The 21,917-nt window shown below is 37.7% G+C and overlaps 3 protein-coding genes and 1 long non-coding RNA gene across 6 annotated transcripts; 2 read left to right on the top strand and 2 right to left on the bottom strand.

The window, feature by feature from the left end:
* The first annotated feature begins 681 nt into the window (after window positions 1-681).
* LOC139193352 (uncharacterized) lies at window positions 682-9,397 on the top strand. Its single transcript, XM_070816346.1, has 3 exons — window positions 682-886; window positions 972-1,071; window positions 9,014-9,397. The coding sequence occupies exons 1-3, from the start codon at window positions 786-788 to the stop codon at window positions 9,395-9,397; spliced, it is 585 nt and encodes a 194-aa protein (XP_070672447.1). The 5' UTR covers window positions 682-785.
* Window positions 9,398-10,061: 664 nt separating this feature from the next.
* Window positions 10,062-11,379, bottom strand: LOC139193859 (ankyrin repeat-containing protein NPR4-like). Its single transcript, XM_070817655.1, has 2 exons — window positions 11,093-11,379; window positions 10,062-10,835 (listed from the first exon to the last, which is right to left on the bottom strand). The coding sequence occupies exons 1-2, from the start codon at window positions 11,348-11,350 to the stop codon at window positions 10,227-10,229; spliced, it is 867 nt and encodes a 288-aa protein (XP_070673756.1). The 5' UTR covers window positions 11,351-11,379; the 3' UTR covers window positions 10,062-10,226.
* A 1,867-nt stretch (window positions 11,380-13,246) lies between these two features.
* Window positions 13,247-16,250, top strand: LOC139193865 (uncharacterized). Its single transcript, XR_011578382.1, has 5 exons — window positions 13,247-13,413; window positions 13,507-13,623; window positions 13,901-13,942; window positions 14,403-14,436; window positions 15,986-16,250. It is a non-coding gene; the product is annotated as an uncharacterized lncRNA (long non-coding RNA).
* Window positions 15,430-18,849, bottom strand: LOC139193857 (uncharacterized). Of its 3 annotated transcripts, XM_070817646.1 has the most exons (5): window positions 18,731-18,849; window positions 18,091-18,632; window positions 16,529-17,002; window positions 15,963-16,109; window positions 15,430-15,883 (listed from the first exon to the last, which is right to left on the bottom strand). In XM_070817646.1, exons 2-5 carry the CDS (start codon window positions 18,623-18,625, stop codon window positions 15,663-15,665), a joined length of 1,377 nt encoding a protein of 458 aa, XP_070673747.1. In that variant the 5' UTR covers window positions 18,626-18,632; window positions 18,731-18,849; the 3' UTR covers window positions 15,430-15,662. The 3 variants fall into 3 exon arrangements, with proteins under 3 accessions (XP_070673747.1, XP_070673746.1, XP_070673748.1); XM_070817645.1 differs by lacking the exon at window positions 18,731-18,849 and having other exon boundaries at window positions 18,091-18,701; XM_070817647.1 differs by lacking the exons at window positions 15,430-15,883; window positions 15,963-16,109 and having other exon boundaries at window positions 16,451-17,002.
* Between the last annotated feature and the right edge of the window lie 3,068 nt (window positions 18,850-21,917).

Genomic DNA, 21,917 nt, shown 5'->3' on the forward strand with positions numbered 1-21,917 from the left:
GGACGGAGGAAGCTAGGTTGGCCGAAATATATTTATCAGTTCAAATGTGATGTGCCATTAATTTTTTAGAATAAGAAAAGATGGAGAAATTTTCTCAAGCCAATATTCAAGTATCAAGCATATATCACACAATGGGCCATTAATTCTACACTTGATTTGTTAGAGAGAATTGGTATGTTCTACTCATTTGCCACCTGAAACAAGATTTGAATCGTACTGTACTTTCTAAAATTGAAAAGTCGTCACTTATCTCTTTAAAAGCTGAATTCTATCTCAATTGGTCTTCTTTTCATATAATCTATCTACAATCTAATTAAGTTGGGTTATGTGACTTTCAAGGATTAAGTGACAAATTTTTAGTTTCGAATGGGAAATGAATAATCCAAGGCAAGTCATAAACCTTACTCTAGAAAAAAAAGAAAAAACAAACGCCATTGATTTAGCCACTTAGTACCACGGTATGGTGGTATTCCTCTTCACTTGGAAGTAAGAGGTCTTAGGTTCAAATCTTGTGGATGGCGAATTCGATACCAAATTAGGCTGCACATTGTGTGACTTAACCCAACTCCCCCTCTATTTAGTGTAAAAATATCGATGTACTAAAAAAAACGGAACAAATGCCATTGATTTTTTTTAGGTAGGATTTTAATTTTATTATTTAAACTCCACCAAAAAATAAAATAGAGAAAAAAGAAAAAAAAATTGAGCGGCACTCGATCTCCTCTATATTGCAAGTGCGCGCACCTCCGGGCATTGGTTAGAAGAAACAGCAGAAAGAAAAGAAAATGAAGGTTGGTTCGAAGGTAGTGTTTCTGCTGAGAGACTCAGAGGGCTTCGGCGAAGCCATCTCAGCTGCTTTCCGCCCAAATCCAAGCAATTCGACTGTGTAAGATATCTTCCTATCAACCCTTTTAAGTTTGAGATCAAGTTCATATTATATCGATTGATTTCGGTGCTCCAATTTGTTGCAGAGAAGAAAGTTTCGAGCTTTCATTGGACCGCTATGGAATCCAAAATTGCAAAGCTTCTAGAATCCTTCGCCACTTCCTCGATCACCAGGGCCTATATGAGGTTCCCCTTCTCTCTCTTCCTCTCTCCCTCATGGTATAGTTTAGGACCCAGAAACGTGTTTGTATTCGTATAGATTCTATGTGGAATTTGGGTGTTGAGAAATGGGTCGTGTATTTTCTAATGGAATGTGCTCTAGTTTTTATGGTGAAAGTGAAATTTGTGACAATTTGGGGTTTAGATTGTGTGTGATTGAAATTGAAAATGATGCTGGTTTTTCAAAACCATGTGGGGTATAAAATCGACTAAGTGTTATGGAATTGTGAGTGATCTGTGAGATCTAAAGGGACTTGATTGCAGGCGTTTTTCGAAGAATGCTTGTAGATTTGGTTTCTATGCCCATAGTGGTAGAAATCCAGAACGAAATCGCGCTAAAGTTAGGGCGTCACCCGTAAGTGGCGCGCTGTGTGGCCCGAGCATAGTGATAAGTGAGTAAGGGTCGTTGTATCTCCATCGGCGCCCGGATGCAGTGTTAAATGAGCAAGGGGGCCATAGAAACTTCTTTTTGAACGACTCCACTCAAAGTTGTTTGGGAGCATATGCTCATATCAACTTTACACAGGACACACAAAAGAAGTACTTTGATCCTATTAAACGGGGAGGGTGAAGAAGCTAGGACAGAAGGGTAGAGTTCAAGAGAGTAGAATGCATTTAGGTACGTGGAATATAGGAACCTTAACGGGAAAATCTATGGAAGTAGTGGAAGTTATGGTGAGGAGAAGGATAAATATTATGTGCCTACAAGAAACTAAGTGGGTTGGTCTTAAGGCAAAGGATCTAGAAAACTCAGGGTTTAAACTTTGGTATTCGGGCACAAATAGAACGAGAAACGGTGTTGGCATCATCGTGGACAAGACCTTGACACAAGATGTTGTAGATGTCAAGAGGGTAGGAGATAGACTCATGGCAATCAAGATTGTAATAGGACAAGAACTCATCAATGTGATTAGTGCGTACGCACCTCAAGTAGGGTTGGATATGAGTTCGAATGAGAAATTTTGGGAAGACCTTGGCGACTTGGTGCAAGGAATTGCTCAAACGGAGAAGTTATTTATAGGAGGAGATATAAATGGACACGTGGGCAAGGAGACAGGCAACTATGGAGGTTTTCATGGTGGCCATGGTTTTGGGGAGAGAAACGAGGATGGGGAAGCAATCTTGGATTTTGCAATGGCATATGATCTCTTCTTAGCCAACACATTCTTTAAGAAGAGAGAAGAACATGTCATCACCTACAAGAGTGGGTCGTCAAAAACACAAATAGATTTTCTTCTAATGAGGAAAGGGGATCGTATAACTTGTAAGGATTGCAAAGTTATACCGGGAGAGAGCTTGGCTAATCAACATCGCTTGTTGGTGATGGATGTACATATCAAAAGAGTGAGAAAAAAAGAACAAGACTTGGAAGTGGCCAAGGACTAGATGGTGAAATCTAAAAGGAGAAAAACAAGCCATTTTCAAAGAGAAAGTAATCACCCAGTGTGGGTGGGATAGAGAGGAGGAAGCTAGCCAAACGTGGGATTCCATAGCTAGTTGTATCCGAAAAGTAGCAAAAGAGGTATTAGGAGAGTCCAAGGGCTTTGCTCCACACAAAAAGGAATCTTGGTGGTGGAATGAGGAGGTAAAAACAAAGGTGAAGGCTAAGAAGGAATGTTGTAAAGCCTTATACAAGGATAGGACCGATGAAAATGGTGAAAGGTATAGAAGAGCGAAGCAAGAGGCGAAGAAAGCTGTGAGAGAAGCTAAGTTAGCAGCTTATGACGATATGTATAAGCGACTGGATACCAAAGAAGGAGAGTTGGATATCTATAAACTAGCTAGAGCAAAGGAAAAAAAGACAAGGGACCTAAACCATGTGAGGTGCATCAAGGATGAGGATGGAAAGGTTCTTGCGACAGAGAACGCGGTCAAAGACAGATGGAGAGGTTATTTTCATAATCTTTTCAATGAAGGACATGAAAGGAGTACTTCTTTAGGGGAGTTGAGTAACTCAGAAGAGTGTAGAAACTACTCCTTTTATCGTCGAATCCAAAAGGAAGAAGTGGTTGTAGCTTTGAAGAAGATGAAGCATAGAAAAGCAGTGGGCCCAGACGATATACCGATCGAAGTGTGGAAAGTCTTGGGAGAGACAGGTATAGCATGGCTCACTGACCTTTTCAATAGGATTTTGAAAATGAAGAAGATGTCAAATGAGTGGCGAAATAGCACTTTGGTGCCTATCTACAAGAATAAGGGCGACGTACAAAATTGCATGAACTATAGGGGTATTAAGCTAATGAGTCATACAATGAAGCTCTGGGAGAGAGTCATTGAGCATAGATTGAGGCAAGAGACACGGGTTTCGGACAACCAATTCGGGCTTATGCCAGGGCGCTCAACCATGGATGCAATCTATCTCTTACGAAGATTGATGGAAAGATATAGAGATGGGAAAAAGGATTTACACATGATCTTTATAGATTTGGAAAAAACGTATGATAGGGTCCCAAGAGACATTCTTTGGAGGATTTTAGAGAAGAAAGGAGTACGAGTAGCATATATCCAAGCTATAAAGGATATGTATGAAGGAGCAAAGACTGTCGTAAGAACTCATGAAGGACAAACCGAAAGCTTCCCCATAACTGTAGGATTACATCAAGGCTCATCCTTAAGTCCTTACCTTTTTGCGTTGGTAATGGATGAGTTAACATGACATATTCAAGATGATATTCCTTGGTGTATGCTTTTCGCAGATGATATAGTGTTGATAGATGAAACTCAGGAATGAGTAAATGCGAAGCTTAACCTTTGGAGAGAAGTGTTGGAATCTAAAGGTCTTCGCCTAAGCCGATCAAAGATAGAATATATGGAGTGCAAGTTCAGTGCAAATGGGGGCCAAAATGAGTTAAGGGTGAGGATCGGAGATCAGGAAATACCGAAGAGCGACTGTTTTCGCTACCTAGAATCTATCTTGCAAAAGAACGGAGAATTAGATGGAGATCTCAACCATAGAATACAAGCTGGATGGATGAAGTGGACGAGTGCATCGGGCGTGTTGTGTGACCGCCGTATGCCACTGAAGCTCAAGGGAAAATTTTATAGGACGACAATAAGGTCGGCGATGCTATATGGCACAGAATGTTGAGCGGTGAAGCATCAACACATACGTAAAATGGGTGTAGCGGAGATGAGGATGCTTCGTTGATTGTGTGGGCACACGAGAAAGGATAAGATTAAGAATGAGGATATCCGAGGTAAAGTAGGAGTAGCCGAAATTGTCGGAAAGCTGAGAGAAAATCGGTTACGGTGGTTTGGACATGTGCAAAGAAGGCCTACTGACGCTCCAGTTAGAATATGCGATTACGGGACAGAGGTTCAGGGCCGAAGGGGTAGAGGAAGACCTAGGAAAACTTTGGAAGAGACTCTAAGAAAAGACTTAGAGTGCTTGGATCTAACGGCGAACATGACACAGGACCGAGCACAATGGCGTTCTAGGATTCATATAGCCGACCCCACTCAGTGACTTGGATTTTTCAAGTCTCCAACCGAGAAGTTTTCCTCACTCGGGAAATTAAGGGAACCCTACCTCAACCTACATGCTTCACTCACAAAGCTTCAACATACAAGCTTCAACAAAAGAAAAATTCAAAGAACTTAGTGCAGAAGGCATTGGTGTATTTAACACAATACGTTGAAATGAAGCAAAGCTTATTTATTGATATCTCCGATAAGTTACAACTATGTACATATACATGAGCCAAAATAAACAAACAAGAGGGAGCCTTCACAAAGGTTGCTTAGGAGAAGTCTCAGCAGTCGGTAGAGCCCCAGAAAGAGAAGGCACCGGAGGGTGATCATTCGGAGCCTTAGTACTGGACAGAACCCTAGAAGGAGGAGGCATCGGAGGTTGATCATTTAGAGCTTCATTACGCGGTACAGCCCCAGAAGATGAAGGCAAATGCCTTTAGAACAAACCCACAAACCTTTGATGATCAAGTAAAATCTGACCATCAGATTCCTGCATCTGGTCAATCTTCCTCTTCATGTTTGTAGCATAGTCATGTGCGAGCCTGTGCAACTGTTTATTCTCATGCTTGAGCCCTCTAATCTCCTGTTTGAGACTCATCACTTCAGCCACCAATGATTCAACTTGACGGGTTCGAGCAAATAGGCGTTGGGCTATATTAGATACAGAACCTGCACTCTGCACACTGAGAGCCAGAGAATCCTTCACAGCCAACTCATCAGACCGTTTGGAAAGTAGTCTGTTATCTTTGGGAGTGACAAGGTTCCTGGCCACCACCGCATGGGTCATATCATTCTTCATCACCGAATCCCCAACGGTAAGATGGCCTATAGGGGATATGAAGGATGGGCGCCATATGTTGTCTTGAGGAGGCATGTCCGCCTCTTCACCAAAGTTCAAGTCAAAACGACGGTCGGAGGGGCCAGACATTTTCCTGAGGTGTTGAAGAAGAGGTCAGACAAATCAAGATTTCAGAAGTGCAAGAAGGGAATTTCTACAGGTGGTAATGCAAGTGTGCTTTGAAACGTAATGCATACCTCTATAATCGAAGAGGCGCCTGCTTTATCAAAAGAGGAGCCTGCTCATAAATCAAAGAATGCACACTTAGCTTTGCAGAAATCACGGGCAATTTATCGATGAGCTAATCTCAGAAATCGAAGCGGCGCTTGCTTTCTCAAAAGTTGGGCCTGCTTAGAAACCATGAGGGCCGATCTCAGAAATCGAAGAGGCACCCACTTTTCAGCCTTGTCAGTACCTGTCACATGCACACTCAGCTTTTCAGAAATTACGGGAAATCTGTCGAAGATTTCTGGTGAAGTAGAGAGCACGTGACACGCAATTTGGACGTTGGTTCAAAAATCGAAGAGGCACCACACGCAACATCAGCTCATGGGTACCACAGATAACTTTGCCAAATATCTCTGACAAAGTCTAGACATGTGAAGCTTGCAGCTCCCACTACATTGCTATGACCAAGAAGGGTAAAAGAATAGCAAAGAAAGAGCAACATAGCCGTTGGTTCAAAAATTGAAGAGGCACCACTTTCCACACGCAACATCAGCCACATGCACAATTAGCTTTGCAGAAATCACGAGCAATTTGTCGAGGAGTTAATCTCAGAATTGCTATGACCAAGAAAGGTAAAAGAATAGCAAAGAAAGAGCAACATGGCCGTTGGTTCAAAAATTGAAGAGGCACCACTTTCCACACGCAACATTAGCCACATGCACACTTAGCTTTGCAGAAATCACGGGCAATTTGTCGAGGAGTTGATCTCAGAAATCGAAGCGGCGCTTGCTTTCTCAAAAGCTAGGCCTGCTTAGAAACCACGATGGCCGATCTCAGAAATCGAAGAGGCACCTACTTTTTCAGCCTTGTCAGTACATGTCATATGCACACTCAGCTTTGCGGAAATTACGGGCAATCTGTTGAAGATTTCTGGTGAAATAGATAGCACGTGACACGCAAGAGCCAGATTTCCTTGGATAAAGCTTGTATGTAATCTTCACACGCAACATCAGCTTTCCAGATACCACATACCACTTTTTCAAAGTGCTCTGACAAAGTTAAAACACGTGAAGCTTGCAGCTCCCACTACATTGCTATGACCTCAAGAACCAGACTCCCAGCAGGATTGTTTTCTCAAAAATCGAAGAGGCACCGTTCTCCGAATCTTTAGAGCCAGATCCCCGACAGGACCACTTTTTCAAAGTACTCTGACAAAGTTAAAACACGTGAAGTTTGCAGCTCCCACTACATGGCTATGACCAAGAAGAGTAAAGGAATAACATTACTACTTGTTGTTAGGGAGACTCCTATATATATCGACCTTCATCCCCAACGGACAGGCAGACCTGCAAAAATGCTCAACCCTTCCTCATATCTGAGAGGGCACTCCCAACGCAGCCTCTCGAAATACTCAGCATTCTTTCCCCCCGATAATACCTCTGCAAACAAGCTACACCAGAGCAAGAATATCTCATATCATCAGGGTTAAAAGCAAGAGTATCCCATATTATGCTTTTTCCCTGGCTTTTCCTTTGGCCTTGTTCTTACCTGCAAGACAAGGAGAAAGAGAGCAATCAGTCAGCACTTGGAATCAAGCTTCCAGTCAGGAACTGACTGCCTGGAACCCTTTACCTGATTACTTACCTGGCATTGCCCTCGAGTACTCATCTTCAACATCTTATGCCTCCAGAGAAGATACCACATCTATCTGAGTAACAGATAGGGCAAGTGAGAAGGATACAAGGAAGCATGTGGAGACAAGCGTAACAGCAAAAGTATCCCATATCATCAGGGTCGAATGTACTCTAAATTTGATGGTCTTGTTTTGACCCTCAAATTCTTCAGTCGGCCTTATACTTTGGAGGAAACCAGAAAACCCTCCAACCCAGTTCAAGAATAAGCCTGTGGAAAGTTACTTCTTCAAAAGCAAAAGTATCTCATATCATCTCTCCTCCTTTTTCTTCTCTTTATCCTTCATGCTGCTTACAAGATAGGGAGCATGAGAACAATTAGCCGGAACTCAAAATCAAACTTCTGATCTGGGACTGATTGCTTGGAGCTCTGATTGCTTACCTTGTCTGCCACCTCTTTCAGCAGATCTCCTAGCTCGGCGACTTGGGGGACTCCTACTACATGGTTTGTATCGCGCTTGATCAAGCCTGAAACTACAAGTAAGCTTCAAGTGAAATTGATACATTACCTTGTGCATCTCCACCGGTTAAAGATACCACCCCTGGATGGAGGAAGAGTACTCCCAGAGAAGATCATTTGTACTAAATCATTCACTTGTTCTCACTAAAGGAGAGCTTGAACCTATGTGTAAACCCATCACAATTAATGAGAACTCCTCTACTCCATGGACGTAGCCAATCTGGGTGAACCACGTACATCTTGTGTTTTGCTTTCCTGTCTCTATCCTTTTACATACTTATCCATACTAATGACCAGAGCAATCTAGCGAAGGTCACAAACTTAAATACTTTCTGTTGTACCAAAGTCCTCACTGATTTTGTGCATCAATAATCCTTAAGTCCTTACCTTTTTGCATTGGTAATGGATGAGTTAACAGGACATATTCAATATGATATTCCTTGGTGTATGCCTTCGCAGACGATATAGTGTTGATAGATGAAACTCAGGAAGGAGTAAATGCAAAGCTTAACCTTTGGAGAGAAGTGTTGGAATCTACAGGTCTTCGCCTAAGCCGATCAAAGACAGAATATATGGAGTACAAGTTTAGTGCAAATGGAGGCCAAAATGAGTTAGGGGTGAGGATCAGAAACAAGGAAATACCAAAGAGCGACCGTTTTCGCTTCCTATGATCTATCTTGCAAAAGAACGGAGAATTAGATAGAGACCCTGTATGGCACAGAATGTTGGGCGGTGAAGGATCAACACGTACACAAAATGGATGTAGCGGAGATGAGGATGCTTTGTTGGATGTGTGGGCACATTACGGTGGTTTGAGCATGTGCAAAGAAGGTCTACTGACGCTTCGGTTCGAAAATGTGACTACGGGACAGAGGTTCAGGGCCGAAGGGGTAGAGGAAGACCTAGGAAAACTTTGGAAGAGACCCTAAGAAAAGACCTAGAGTACTTGAATCTAACGGAGGACATGACACAAAACCGAGCGCAATGGCGTTCTAGGATTCATATTGCCGACCCCACTTAGTGGGAAAAGGCTTTGTTGTTGTTGTTATTCTGTTTTTCATAAAGTTTATCGATCTACCACTGCTCTGAAATGCTTTAGTTGTTAGGATGTGAGCCAACAGCTTTTGATATTGTGTTGAGTTTGTAGGTTTATTACTATTTCCAACAGCTTGAGTTACTAGGACAGAGTGAATAACTATTTTATTTATCTTCTAACATATCTTGAAGATAACAGATTAGGGGAACTTCAAAAAAATTTCTCTTCAATTTTGTATTTTTCAGCTGTCTGTGCTGCTTATGGAATACTCTGAACCGCCAATACTAGCCTGCGCTATTAATGAAGTTCTAGGAGAATTAGCAGGGCGGAATTCATCCTCAGTTCCTACAGTCGTTGCCCCGTTTTTCCTAGAGTCATCCAAGCTAAAGGGGGAAAGTAAATCTGCAACAAAATTTGAATTCAAATATTCACTTTATGGTATAGAGATTGGTTCAGAAACAAGCATAAGCAAGGCTATGGCAACCGAAACCCAGAAGCCACCGCCATCCTTGCAGATTCATCATGAACCTTTGGCTTGCTTTCTTCAGTTGGTCCGTGTTTTGAAGTTGCCAACATATGTTCTTATCGGGCAAAGAGGCCAATGCATTTCTGATAAAGAAGAGTTTTAGGTATACAGTTTTTTTTTTTTAATTACTTTATCTAATGCAACTGTCAACATTCAGTTGGGTTTGGAGACCATGATATGATAGTAATTTTTATTTCTATGATTTGCTTGAGAAATGAATGGGAAAAAAATTAGTGTACGCTCGGTTTCTTTCTCTTTTCTCTTCCTTTTAGTTCTTTATGAATCTGTCTGTTTCCCGAGTGTATGTATATCGTCTAACTCTAGATGGATTCTTTTTCAGATACTTTATGAGATTGGAGAACTTTTAGCAAGCACTTTGAACCTTTCCTTTTCAAGAGACAAGATCACGTGGAATCCAACAAGAAAATCAAAAGACGATCGGGAGCCATGACGTGCATTATATGGTTAAACCTCTACTGTTTGTGACATTAGAGGTTGAGACAAGATCTATCGTTGGGTGCATCAGGTTGAAAAAACTTTCAGTTCATACTGTGATTGATAGATCTATGTTCAACATCATAGTGCTTAAACTTTCATTTATGGATTATATATTAAGGATGATGGGATAATCTGAATGATTAGTTCATGTGTTCATCCTGTTGGGTGCCTTGTGTGGTTCTTATTCGAACCTGTAATGTAGTAACTACAATCAAATCATTCATCATACAATAAAAACGAATCAGGCAATACACTAAAAGAAGACATCATTTAGTAATACAGTTTAGTGGTGTTCCTCTTCATTTGTAAATGAGAGGTTCTACATATACCACCAATTTATTCCTTAATATATAATTCATCGAATCAGTTACACCTCTAATTTTGGAATCTCACATAAACAGATACAATAAGAAATATAAAGTAATGAAAAACCTTTACAACCAACGTTTCACATTCCTATTAAATATTCCTTTTCCGTAAGTAGAAACGATAATTCTAACTAGGAGGGGGAATTGCATCCAAGCAAATAAAGTGACAGGAACACTTGAAAGAAGTATGGTCGGAATCACAATCCAAGAATGTCCACGAACTATAATTAGAAGGGCAGCGGAAAACGCAATCATCATGGTTGCAATAGCCAAAAAGAGAGTGGCAAGACCAATTATCATTTTTGTGGGTAAGGATTTTAGGAAATCATCTTCTGCGAAACGTGACGTGAGAATTCCGAGAAACGTCAATGTTGCAGTCGTGGAAGAAAAGAGTGATATAGCATCTGAAATTATAAATAATATAAACAATTTTTCATGGTTGAATGTGGGAAAACCGGTATCTCCATTTCCTCCAGGAATTGTGATTACTGCGGCAAACATGATGGTGATAATAAGAGCACCTACAACAGTGTAAGAAGTTGCCGTCTCTTTCATCCATTTTTCTCCTTCCTTTAGCAATTCACTGTGATTCTTTGTAAATAGTTCCCTTGGTTTCAAATATTCACTGTTGTTCATATACTCTCGACCCTTAGAAGGTACAATAGTCTCTACTTCCTGCATTGCATTGAACAACTACTGACATAAAAGAGCATAAAATATAATTTTCTATAATCTTTGTTATATTATGGTTAACTGCATTTTACACTCCAAGATCTGAACATGGTATTCAAAATTGGTCACGATGTTTCAATTTGAACATTTACGCATTATAGGCTTTAAGATTATGTTAATTTTACAACTTATTTTAGATTGTGTAAGTATTGTAAGATAGGCAAAGTAATTAAGAACTATGTTGGGTGAGAAAATCTAACCTTGTACCATTGTAGTTCACGCTGCATCTGCAATGCTGCACCTGGAATTTGATTAAGCTGTGCATATGGGGACAACAACCCAGCGATATGCAGCATGTTATTACTATCCCTATCGGCTGAATTTGCGATAAAGTCTTTAGCAGAGATCCCGTATATAAGGTTATAAATCTTTTCTTGACGACATTCGATGGCAACGTAAAATATGCCCCTTGGCCTGTCATCTCCTAACATCAGAAGTTCAGGATTTGCTTTACACATATAAGTAAGAAACTCCACGTTCCCCCTCCTAACAGGACAATCTTCATTTCATATATGCGTTTGATTCCTGAGTTGACATTTAAAACCCAAATGTTTATGACATAAACTGATTTGGATAATTGATTTGAATTCAAATCTACAACAAATGAAATTGTGACTAGCATACCAAGTATCTGAACGATTTTCGAAACAAGCCCTTCCTTTTGTTTTTCTGAATGGGAAACAAGCCGTTCCACTAAACCTCCCACTGCAATGGAAAAAATGTTGGTGAAACTTATGGAGCATGTTGTTAGATGTACGACCGACCTAATGGAACTTGCATAATGGAAAAGGAGATTATATTCACACATTCCAAATTATTTTTTCTACATTCTTTCAATTTTTTAATATTTTTCTATCAGGTGTTAGTGGTGGGTAGAAAATATTAAAAAATTAAAAAAATGTAAAAGGAGTAATTTGAAGTATGTGAATATAATAATGAAATTGTATTAATTAAATATTATAAAACGTGTGACAAAAATGGCTTTATTGTGTTTACACTTTACAGAAGCTAGCAATAACATGTATGTTTCTCATGGTTGATACACACTATTACAAACTTCTCTTCTATCTCCAAACTTCCCTGGGCAATTTTTCAAGAAATGATGAAGCCCAATTTTTTTTTTCACGAACCAGGAGTCTCTACAACTCCAACCTCATGATAAAGTACGAAGTTTTGTGCTCTTTAATTTAGTATATTTAAATAAAAGTTAGTTTTTTTGACCTAGCTTTTTTTTTAATTTTATTTTTTTGAACAAAAAATATTAACTACATTAAGAAAGTAGGGGAGTGCATTAAGCCTCATAATGAGTTAGCAATAATGTGGTTCAAAGTCGCATTTAAGGATAATTAAACTCATACCTATCACTTACAAGTCAAGACAAATACCACTAAACTATAGTATTAAATAGCGACCTAACATTTAGTATATTTAAATAATATGTAATTTTTGTGCCCTAATATTTAGTATTATTTAAATAAAATTACTTTTTGAATTATCTGCACTGTGCACTTTTTACATTTCATATGGCATGTATAAAAATATGGATAAATTGCTGGTTGACTCTCTAGATTATTGTGTCAAATGAAATTGACCCCTGGATTTTTTTTGGTAAATTAACCCCCAAAACTATTTTAAATCAGCCAATTAACCTCTCACCTTTAGATTTGAAAAAATTCATCTACTTTGTTGTTAGATTTGAAGGTAAATTTGTCTTCTTAACAGTTAGATTTTAGGGTAAAAGAGATAAAGGGGATGACAAATAAAAAGACAATTTTACCCTCAAATTTAATGGCAGAGTAGATGATTTTTTTTTAATTTTTAAAATCTAATGGTAAGAGGTTAATTGACGGAAATGAATCATCTCCGGATCCATTCCTCCTAATCCATCAAGTCCGGAGATCCGGACCATTGAAATTTGATCTAACAGCTACAAACAGGTCCACTTTAAAAGTTATAATAATTTTGGCCGTTTGATCAATAACTTTTAAAGTGAGTCCTTGTTTGTAGTCGTTAGATCAAATTTCAATGGTCTGGATCCCCGAACTTAGTGGATTAGAAGGAAGGGATCCGGAGATGATCCCTTTCCTTAATTGACTTATTTAAAATAGCTAGGGGTTAATTTACCATAAAAATAATTCATGGGATCAATTTTAAATGGTATAATAGTTCAGGGGTCAAACGGTAGTTTGCTCATAAAGATATCATGCCTTTTGTGTAAACTACAATTTAAAAAAATATGAAAAATAAAAAAGAAAACTCTAAAAATTTCATTATGCACTTTTCATAAGTGTATTTTTTAGTAATTATAAAAAGTTTTGAATGCCAAATAAGATTTTAGAAATGAATTTTCAATAAAAAAAAAAGGTTATTTATCCTCTCTGTCCTCCCCCCTTCGTCGCTCCTCCCTGCCGTATCCTCGCTCCCTCTTCTCTTTCACGCAACGGAGCTGTCGTCCAGCGGTCACCAACGACCGTCAAATGATATCTCCAGAATCTCTTTCCGTCCTCTTTCCAAACCACAGGTTAGTTTCTACAAATTCGTAGCCGAATTTCCTTAATTTCAGATCTAAGAAACGTAAGGATTTTGATCGGCTTTTGTTTTGTGTGTTTTGCAGGTATGGGAGCGGCATACAGGACAATGAAGACCGGAGTTGGAGTGGCGACGATGCGTGTGATGAGGCCAGAGCTGGTGATGAAGTCGATCGTGCCGGTGGTTGTAGCGCGAGTTTTGGGTATTTCCGCATTTTCAATCTCGATTTTACACTACTTCAATTTGATTTAGGATTTTTTTTTTGTTGTTTTGCTATTTTAATCTGTCATTGGTTGTATAGATTGCAACACATCAATTGGATTGTTGAAGAGTCAAGTTTTCTTGGTGTAATTATTGTTCTAACTAGATGCTAAGAGTGTGAACATTGATTTGATGCTTGTATATATATATATATATACACATACATACATATATATACATATATATATATATATATATATATATATGTTTATATGCAGGTGGAGCGAAGGTGAAAGCTGACGAAGATGTTCCACAGAGAGGTAAGTTCTTTATCTATTTTCAATATATTGTTCTTAATTAGCTCATCGCGTTTTCTTTCGACTTTTTCCTGTAAAAGCTTTATTTTTCAAGTTGTGGGACTCTTAAAAGTTATAGGCAAGAAGGGAATGTGGTCCAACGCCTGCGAGTAATGCATTGAGTTTTCTTGGTAGTAATGCACTTTTTTTTTTTTTTTGGTTTTGTTTTGGCCCTTAACATCACTGGAATATGTGGTAGTTGATATCATATCTCTTCGAAGGGATTTGGCCTTACTTTTGCTGAGGGTGTCGATATCATATCTTTTCAACTGTTTCTTAATTTAAGTTTTTATTTTTTTAATGGGTTAAACAGCTAACGATGAGGATTGAATTTTTAAGTAGACTACTTATTCATAGGAAGCAGGGTCTTAGAGAAAATTGTAGTAAATTCAAATTCATTATTGTTATTTTCCTTTTTTCACAGGTTCCTGAAGCCTATGATCGGCCTCTCTTCTCAGGTATTGATATAACTTCATTTTAATGCAGTATGATTATCTTAGAGATTGTTTTGGCCAGACAATTTCTCTGTGCACACTAATAAACTATATCAATTTCTCTATGCACAAATAAACTTTACTAAGCTTAGAGATTGTTTGGGCTGAACAATTTTTCTTTAATTTATAATGTTGATTTCTTGTTTGAGTTTCACATGTGATTGATCTATCAAGAACAGAAACCGAGGTGCGCCTATTGGTCACGATTTGAAAGTTGTGCATATGGTTCTGTCATCTAGCATGGTTGTCAAAATTAAGGTGCAAATAGGTTGCCTATTTGTGCTTAACTCTTTGAGCGCAAATAGCCATATCGTGCCCTCTCATCAAATGGCACACCCATAGAGGGCATGTATAATAGTTTAGTTGCTGCACTGTTACTATTGATATATGGCACATACATTGGTGCCCTTTGACCTCATAGGGCACAAATAATTTTTTGTGCACAGTGGCCATATTTTTTGTGGTGAAATGAGATATCTATGCGTATTTCAATTGTTTGTGAACTGAGAGCTAGAGGGTCAATAACATAGTGTCACAAGGTTAGGTAATAGTAAGTCTGCACCGTGTAGCATTGGAATACATGACATCATACATGTAAATCCATATTGTGCGATGACTATATGCATGAATAATTATGCATCATGTAGCAATGAAGTGCATGGGATGTTGACTTAGTATATTCGTATTAAGAGATCACTACATATGGGATCATAACCTAGTAAAGTCGCATGTGCGATCAATATTTTCGAAAGATGATTGTGGCGTGGTGAATCCAAATCATGCAATCATCTTCTCCAGTCAGTATGTGCTATAAAGTCCAAAAGGGTAATCATGACATGATAAATTCGCCAGCAGCCCAAGTGCTGCCAGGTCGAGGAAGGAAGAAGTAAGGAATTTTTCATACTTGGGTTTTATTGTGTGAATTCTCTAAGCAAACCCTGAATTTTAGAAGTAAGGAATTTTTGAGAATTCAAGGAATGCTTATCTCCTAAATTATAAATATTCTTGGAGTCCTATTTTAGGTAGGATTAGGCTTTGTCTATTATGGACTACAATCGCCCTCCCGGTTGCCTACTAGAGTTCATGTCTATAAATAGTCAAGTCAAACAGGGAAAACGGTAATTAAGTGGCAAATTTGTCATCTATGTGAGTTGTAATTGAGACCTCGTACGTACGAATAAAGAGAAATATCATATATTCCCTTGGTTAAAGTTAAGCAGGAATTTGAAGTGGATAACCCAAATTAGATCGTACCATTTATACAACATTTTTAGCTTGTTAATGATGGGAGAGGAAGGGGATAACAAACCTGAGCGAAATAAACTCCCTCCGTTATTAGCTTGGGGATTTTCTTCATTTTGAACAGTTACACAGATATGATTGATGCGAGGAGGAGGTTGTATATATAGACCTATCAACACAAGAAAATATGTCATAAAAGTGAAAGCAAATAATTAAGAGAAAGAGAAGGGAGTATGTGGTACACTAACAGTCATAAACCCATTGTTGCCAGAAATTGAGCTCCGCACCGCTCAGGAATGAAGGGTTCGATGCCAAAGCTTCTAAAGGGGTGGCCAATTGGCGGTTCAAAGTAATGGCCAATTTTGGGCAACGTTGAATTAAATCCCATGAGACATCTGTTTATTTTTAATGTTACGAAATTTCCAGAAATAATTAGTTTGCTATAGTAATTTGTAACTATGGGAAAAAAGAGTAAACTGTAGCTAGAATAAGCTATTTATTTTTCAAGTTGTGAATTGATAACCATTTTATTTTCAGTTTTTGTAATCACTTTTTTACTTTGAAAACCAAAAACTTGTTAGATAACTATATTTAGTTTTCAAGTTTCAAAAAAATAAAAATTGAAGGCTACTGTTTTTTTTATAGTTTTTCTAACTTTTAATTTCAGTTTTCATTTTTTTTCATTTTTTCTATTTTTTTTTTTGAAATTTGAAAGTAATTTACCAAACAACTGAAATGATTATCAAACGAATTCTTAATTTTCATTTTTGTAGTCCTCAACAGCATGTTATTACTCATATTTAAAAACTTTTACCAAATTCTTTGGATGCAAAACAATGGGTGATTATTGAAGCGCCATGAGGTCCTTTTTCTGGCATTAAATCTTCAAGTGGAGTGACGGAGTAGAGATATCGAGCCATATGCCATTGACCAAGCAAATAAGCATCCACAATTGGAAGGTGGTTGCAAGCATCGGGAATGCTGAGTAATTTTTTGTTCCTTGTTACCATGCATTGAGCCATTTCGATAATCCCTTTAGTTGCAGCAATAGCAAGAGCTGTGCGACCTACTGATTTTATTTCCAAGTCGGCCTCATCCATCAACGACACCAATTCTTTGACAATATCCACATGCCCAGCTTCAACTGCAATGTGAAGAGCTGTCTTCCCATATAATGGATGTCTTACTCTTACTGCCACTGGATGTTGGATGTAAATGTCCTTTGCAGTTTCCCAGCGACCAGCTTGCACAGCCTCAAAGAAAGGTTTGTACTGACTATATTCATGTCCTGTCAAAATTTATCTTGTTTTGTTATTATTAATTACCCCATACTTGTTTAGTTTTATGCATGAACATTTCTGTAGTTAAAAACTTCAATCATAGAAACGATGGAAGATAATGTTTTGGGTTCCTTGTTATTTAACTTTTTAATCAAGTTATATGAAATTATATGACAACTAGAAAAATTATATGGGATCATTGTGACTAACAATCCAAAGTGTTAGGAAAATAGAGCACTGAAATTTAATCACAAAGAAAACCAAGAAATCATTCATGCCATTAATTAAATACACAATTTAAATATGTTCAAACAAGGATTTTTAGCCAAAATGGGCCTTGAGATTTGCAAACTTTGATCCCTGAGATTTGAAATCAATGGAAGTGAGTCCATGAGATTGTCCATCATCATTTTATCCTTATTTTATGGAGATTTTTTCACGGAATGACCAAACTAATTGTTTGTGGATAAATTTAGGGATCAATTCTATCGATTTCAAATCTCAGGAACCAAAATGAGGAGTTATGCAAATCTCCATGACCATTTTGGCTAAAAAACCTTCAAACAATAAAAAATAATGCTAAATGCACATGAATATGGTTACAAATATATGAAATTTATGGTAAAATTAGACATTATATGTCCTTGAGATGATTTGCATTTTACAACAATGCTCATCATTTTAAATTTTCATATTTTTGAACAAATTTTTATCATTTTCATTGAAAGCAACCGATATCGATACATCCATCGATATTTCTATAAATTTTTATATTGATCTTCCACCGATATCAATATTTTTAAACACTAGATGATACACAAACATGGTCTAAAAATATAGTAGGGTACTGCTAGGGAGACCAAATTTGTACACTAAATGATTTGGATGTTGAAGGTTAGATTATTATTAAGTATTAATTAACGTACTTATTTTCTATTTATGACACATGATTTGGTTTGCAAATTTAATTAAAAAATTAATTTCCCTAACATATATTATAGCATTTTCTAAAGAAAAAAGTATAGACGATTATTTAATTAGATAATGAAATAGGAAATGATTATTATTTTTTGTCTTTTGGCAAGGAGAGACGCACCTTGTGGCCCTGTGCTTGTATTGGGCACTGATGGATGTAATGATGGCTCCGACACACCTTGTGGCCCTGTGCATGTATTGGGCACTGATGGATGTAATGATGGCTCCGACACACCTTGTGGGATGTTTACCCAAACACCTTGTGGCCTTGTGCTTGTATTGGGCACTGATGGATGTAATGATGGCTCCGACACACCTTGTGGCCCTGTGCTTGTATTGGGCACTGATGGATGTAATGATGGCTCCGACACACCTTGTGGGATGTTTACCCAAACACCTTGTGGCCCTGTGCTTGTATTGGGCACTACTGATGGATGTAATGATGGCTCCAACACACCTTGTGGGATGTTTACCCAAACACCTTGTGGCCATGTGCTTGTATTGGTCACTACTGATGGATGTAATGATGGCTCCAACACACCTTGTGGGATGTTTACCCAAACACCTTGTGGCCCTGTGCTTGTATTGGGCACCGATGGATGTAATGATGTCTCCCTAACACGTTGTGGCATGTTCTGCCAAACACCTTGTGCCATGTTCAACCTATGATTCATTGGAGCGTATTAGATCATATATCATACGTATTATCTAAACAGACAAAAAATTAGCAATGAAATTAAAGTAGTCTAATTACTACTTACGAATTGAAAGGAATGGAAGCCAACAAACTGCAGCTAGTTAGTTATTAAACTCTTGTAAGTAAGCAAATAAGCAATGATATGAAATAAAGGCTTGCATTGGCAAACTAATAAGAAGAAAATGGGGGAGAGTGGGAAGGGAAGCTACTTAAAAGTGAAGAGGTGTATGGGCTGCTTTTCCTCGAATATTACGGATCAACAGAACACGCAACCTCTACTTAATATTGGTATCATATTCCTACGTACATGCAAAGTTGGGCAAAGCCTTGTTATTGACTGAAGAGGATTTAATAAGCAAACCCACACAAAGGTCGAAGGAGTAATCAAATGTAACCAATACAAAAGAATAAAAAAAAGGGGGCAATAGCATGCTTTAGAAAGTCAGGAAAGAACGAACAGGGAGGTGATTTGAGCCTAGAGACCTTACGATTATTCCTTTAGTAATTTTGGGGTTACTGGGAATCTATTTGTTTGTTTGTTTAAAAATATTATCTCAGTAACTAGTGATCAAGGAACGCATGGTTATTTATTTTTAGATTTGATATTAAGAATGAAGAATAAATAGATATTCTTTTAATGTTTTAACCTCTACTCTTCGTATCACATTGGGAAGTGACGGATTGAGACTTTAGTATTTTTACTTATGTCATATATTCTTAGTCGAAAGTTGACCCATAGAGTTAATTAGTCCTATTGTTATGTAAAAATGACTTATTTAAACTAAGATTAGTAAAGGAATTAGTACTAAACTTGTCATCTACAAGAGTCAAGTGGAGAAGAATACCACTAAATTATATCTCCAATCTAAGATTTAAAGGTTAAAAATTATGAAGTCATATTTGACTCTAAGTGTGGTGGTGCAAGTTATTTTATAGACAATGCATATGAATCAAATTTGACTTTTAACTTTTTAACTCTTGTAAATTGGAAAGAGTCTAATCAAATTTAGAGACAAAATATAATTTTTGTATCTTATGTGGTCAGGATCTAACATTTAGAGCTATATCAAATGTCAAATATGATTTTGCACTTAAATTAGATATGAATATAACTTTTCCAGTACATTAGAGATATCTTATAGTTTTATTAATATATATTCTCCACACCTGCGATGGCCTTGATTCACATTAGGGAACGGTGAAGCAACCCACCTTTTACGAATGGTGTAAATATGCTAATTGTTCAAGGTTTAATTTACAACTCTGATTTGGGCATTTCGGCCATGATTTGGAGCTTTTCGCTCATACTCCCCCACAACTTTGAATCAATCCTCCAACCTCGCACGCCTATCACTGCATTTCCCTCTAGATTTGGCGGATCTCATCTCAACACTGATTTGCTGCATTACGCGAGCTTCTCTCTGATTGAAGACTATTAGTCATACATTATTAGGTGTCATTTCAACATGTGTTTAATTAGTGAACGAGTGATTAGCTTAAGAGTTAATCTTGTTGTACAAGGGTATTCTTGTACTATTCATTAAGTTGAAAACAAATCAGTTACTAAGAAATACGAGCGATTTATTCTTCTCTAAGTTTTCATTTCTTTCTTCTTCTTTTGTGATTCTTCTTCTTTTCTATTACTGTTATGATGGTATTAACGAGCTAGTCTTGCTTGTGCGTTTGATTCTGAAGATTTTGCAGTTGCACTCCAAGTAAAATGTGAGATAAAAGCTAAGGTCATCTCCAACCGAAGGGTCCAGAGGGCCGAAAATAGCCCGAAAACCGTCTCCAACAGAGGGCTAGGCCAGAGGGCTCTGGAATCTGGGAGGGCCCCACGGAATCGGAAAGGGCTGGACATTTTTTTTAATGTTTTTTTATTTATGTCGGTTATAACCGAAAGCGACAGGATTTCTTACTAGCCGTTGCATTTGATTTTTTTTTATTTTTTTTTACAGTTTTATTATTATTTTTTATTTACAAAATTTTTCATATAACTTCTATTTTTTTCCTATAACTTATATTTTACAAAAGTTGGTTCATATTTTTTTTAAATTCCATTTTTTTCCTATAACTTCTATTTCACAAAATTTGTATTTTTTTCCTATAACTTCTATTTCACAAAATTTGTTTCATATTTTTTTTAAATTCCATTTTTTTCCTATAACTTCTATTTCACAAAATTTAGGTTGTAGTTTTTAAATAATAAATTATGTTTGGCCCTATGGCCATTTGGCCCTCGGTTGGAGACGGTTTTTTGTGATAGGGCTAAAACGAGCCCTCTGGCCCTCGGTTGGAGACGGAGGCAAATATGGCCGTGTACTGTTCATTAAAATATTAATATCTTGGAGAATCTTGGAGGGCCAGAGGGCTAAAACGAGTCCTCTGACCAGCCATCGATTGGAGATGGCCTAATCTTCATCCCTAGAATCATGTTCTTCAAGCTCCCAAACCTACTGTCACACACGTTAATGATAAAAACTTGTTTTTTTTTTTTCATGAATTGAACATGAAATTGAAGTTTGGAGGCACCACATGAGGAATGGCATATTATATAGCTAGTAAACCATAAGACAATTTTCAGTAGGTTTTGATTTATTTAAAGAAATATATTTAAAGTTTGATCTACACCCAGCATTGTATTGGCTAGAACATACTTGTCCAACGGATGGTCCGACCAAAATAAAACCCCGTCCAGCCTGTAGGTTTGGGTTGGCTAGGCTAAAAATTTTCAGTCCAACAACCTTTAATGTGGACATCAAATGTTGCTTAATTATGTGGTGTATGATGCATGGAGCCCTGGTAGTGCAAATCATCCTCACCCTACATTGTTAATGTAAATGCTTTTTTTTTCTTCACATTTCTTGGTTACAAACTTACAGTAATGGGGTCAAGGGCAGAGCTACCTAAGGCCCAGAGGGGGCATCCGCCCCCATTCAGATTTTTGGGCGATTGTCATGACAATTAAAACAATAATTAAATTTTTTATTTTGGTTCCGAATACTCCACGTTAAATCAAACTCAATTGAACTGGGAGTTTCATAAATAAATTGGATTCAACCGATGAAGTATCATAACTTGATATAAAAATTTTACTCTGCAAAGTATTTTATATGAATTTACTTCATCCATTCGTTTGTGGCATTACAATTTAAAATTGAACTTTTTAATTTAGAGATTTTTCATTGTACCTGACCCTCAACAACTTAACACCCATTATTTTACTTGGTTGTTTTAGAACGCCCCCAGTT

This window comes from Malus domestica, chromosome 17 (genome assembly GCF_042453785.1).
Source record: "Malus domestica chromosome 17, GDT2T_hap1".
Classification (NCBI taxonomy): Eukaryota; Viridiplantae; Streptophyta; class Magnoliopsida; order Rosales; family Rosaceae; genus Malus; species Malus domestica.

Bases quoted from the DNA above. Each gene is read 5' to 3' on its own strand.
- LOC139193352 (XM_070816346.1), top strand. From the start codon at position 786: ATGAAGGTTGGTTCGAAGGTAGTGTTTCTGCTGAGAGACTCAGAGGGC. The intron at 887-971 runs GTAAGATATCTT...AATTTGTTGCAG, and splicing joins AATCCAAGCAATTCGACTGT to AGAAGAAAGTTTCGAGCTTT. The intron at 1,072-9,013 runs GTTCCCCTTCTC...TGTATTTTTCAG, and splicing joins ATCACCAGGGCCTATATGAG to CTGTCTGTGCTGCTTATGGA.
- LOC139193859 (XM_070817655.1), bottom strand. From the start codon at position 11,350: ATGTGTAAAGCAAATCCTGAACTTCTGATGTTAGGAGATGACAGGCCA. The intron at 10,836-11,092 runs GTTAGATTTTCT...AATGCAATGCAG, and splicing joins GTGAACTACAATGGTACAAG to GAAGTAGAGACTATTGTACC.
- LOC139193857 (XM_070817645.1), bottom strand. From the start codon at position 18,643: ATGAATCATAGGTTGAACATGGCACAAGGTGTTTGGCAGAACATGCCA. The intron at 17,003-18,090 runs GTGCGTCTCTCC...AAATTTTGACAG, and splicing joins TACAAGCACAGGGCCACAAG to GACATGAATATAGTCAGTAC. The intron at 15,884-15,962 runs GTTAGTGTACCA...TTGTGTTGATAG, and splicing joins GCAACAATGGGTTTATGACT to GTCTATATATACAACCTCCT.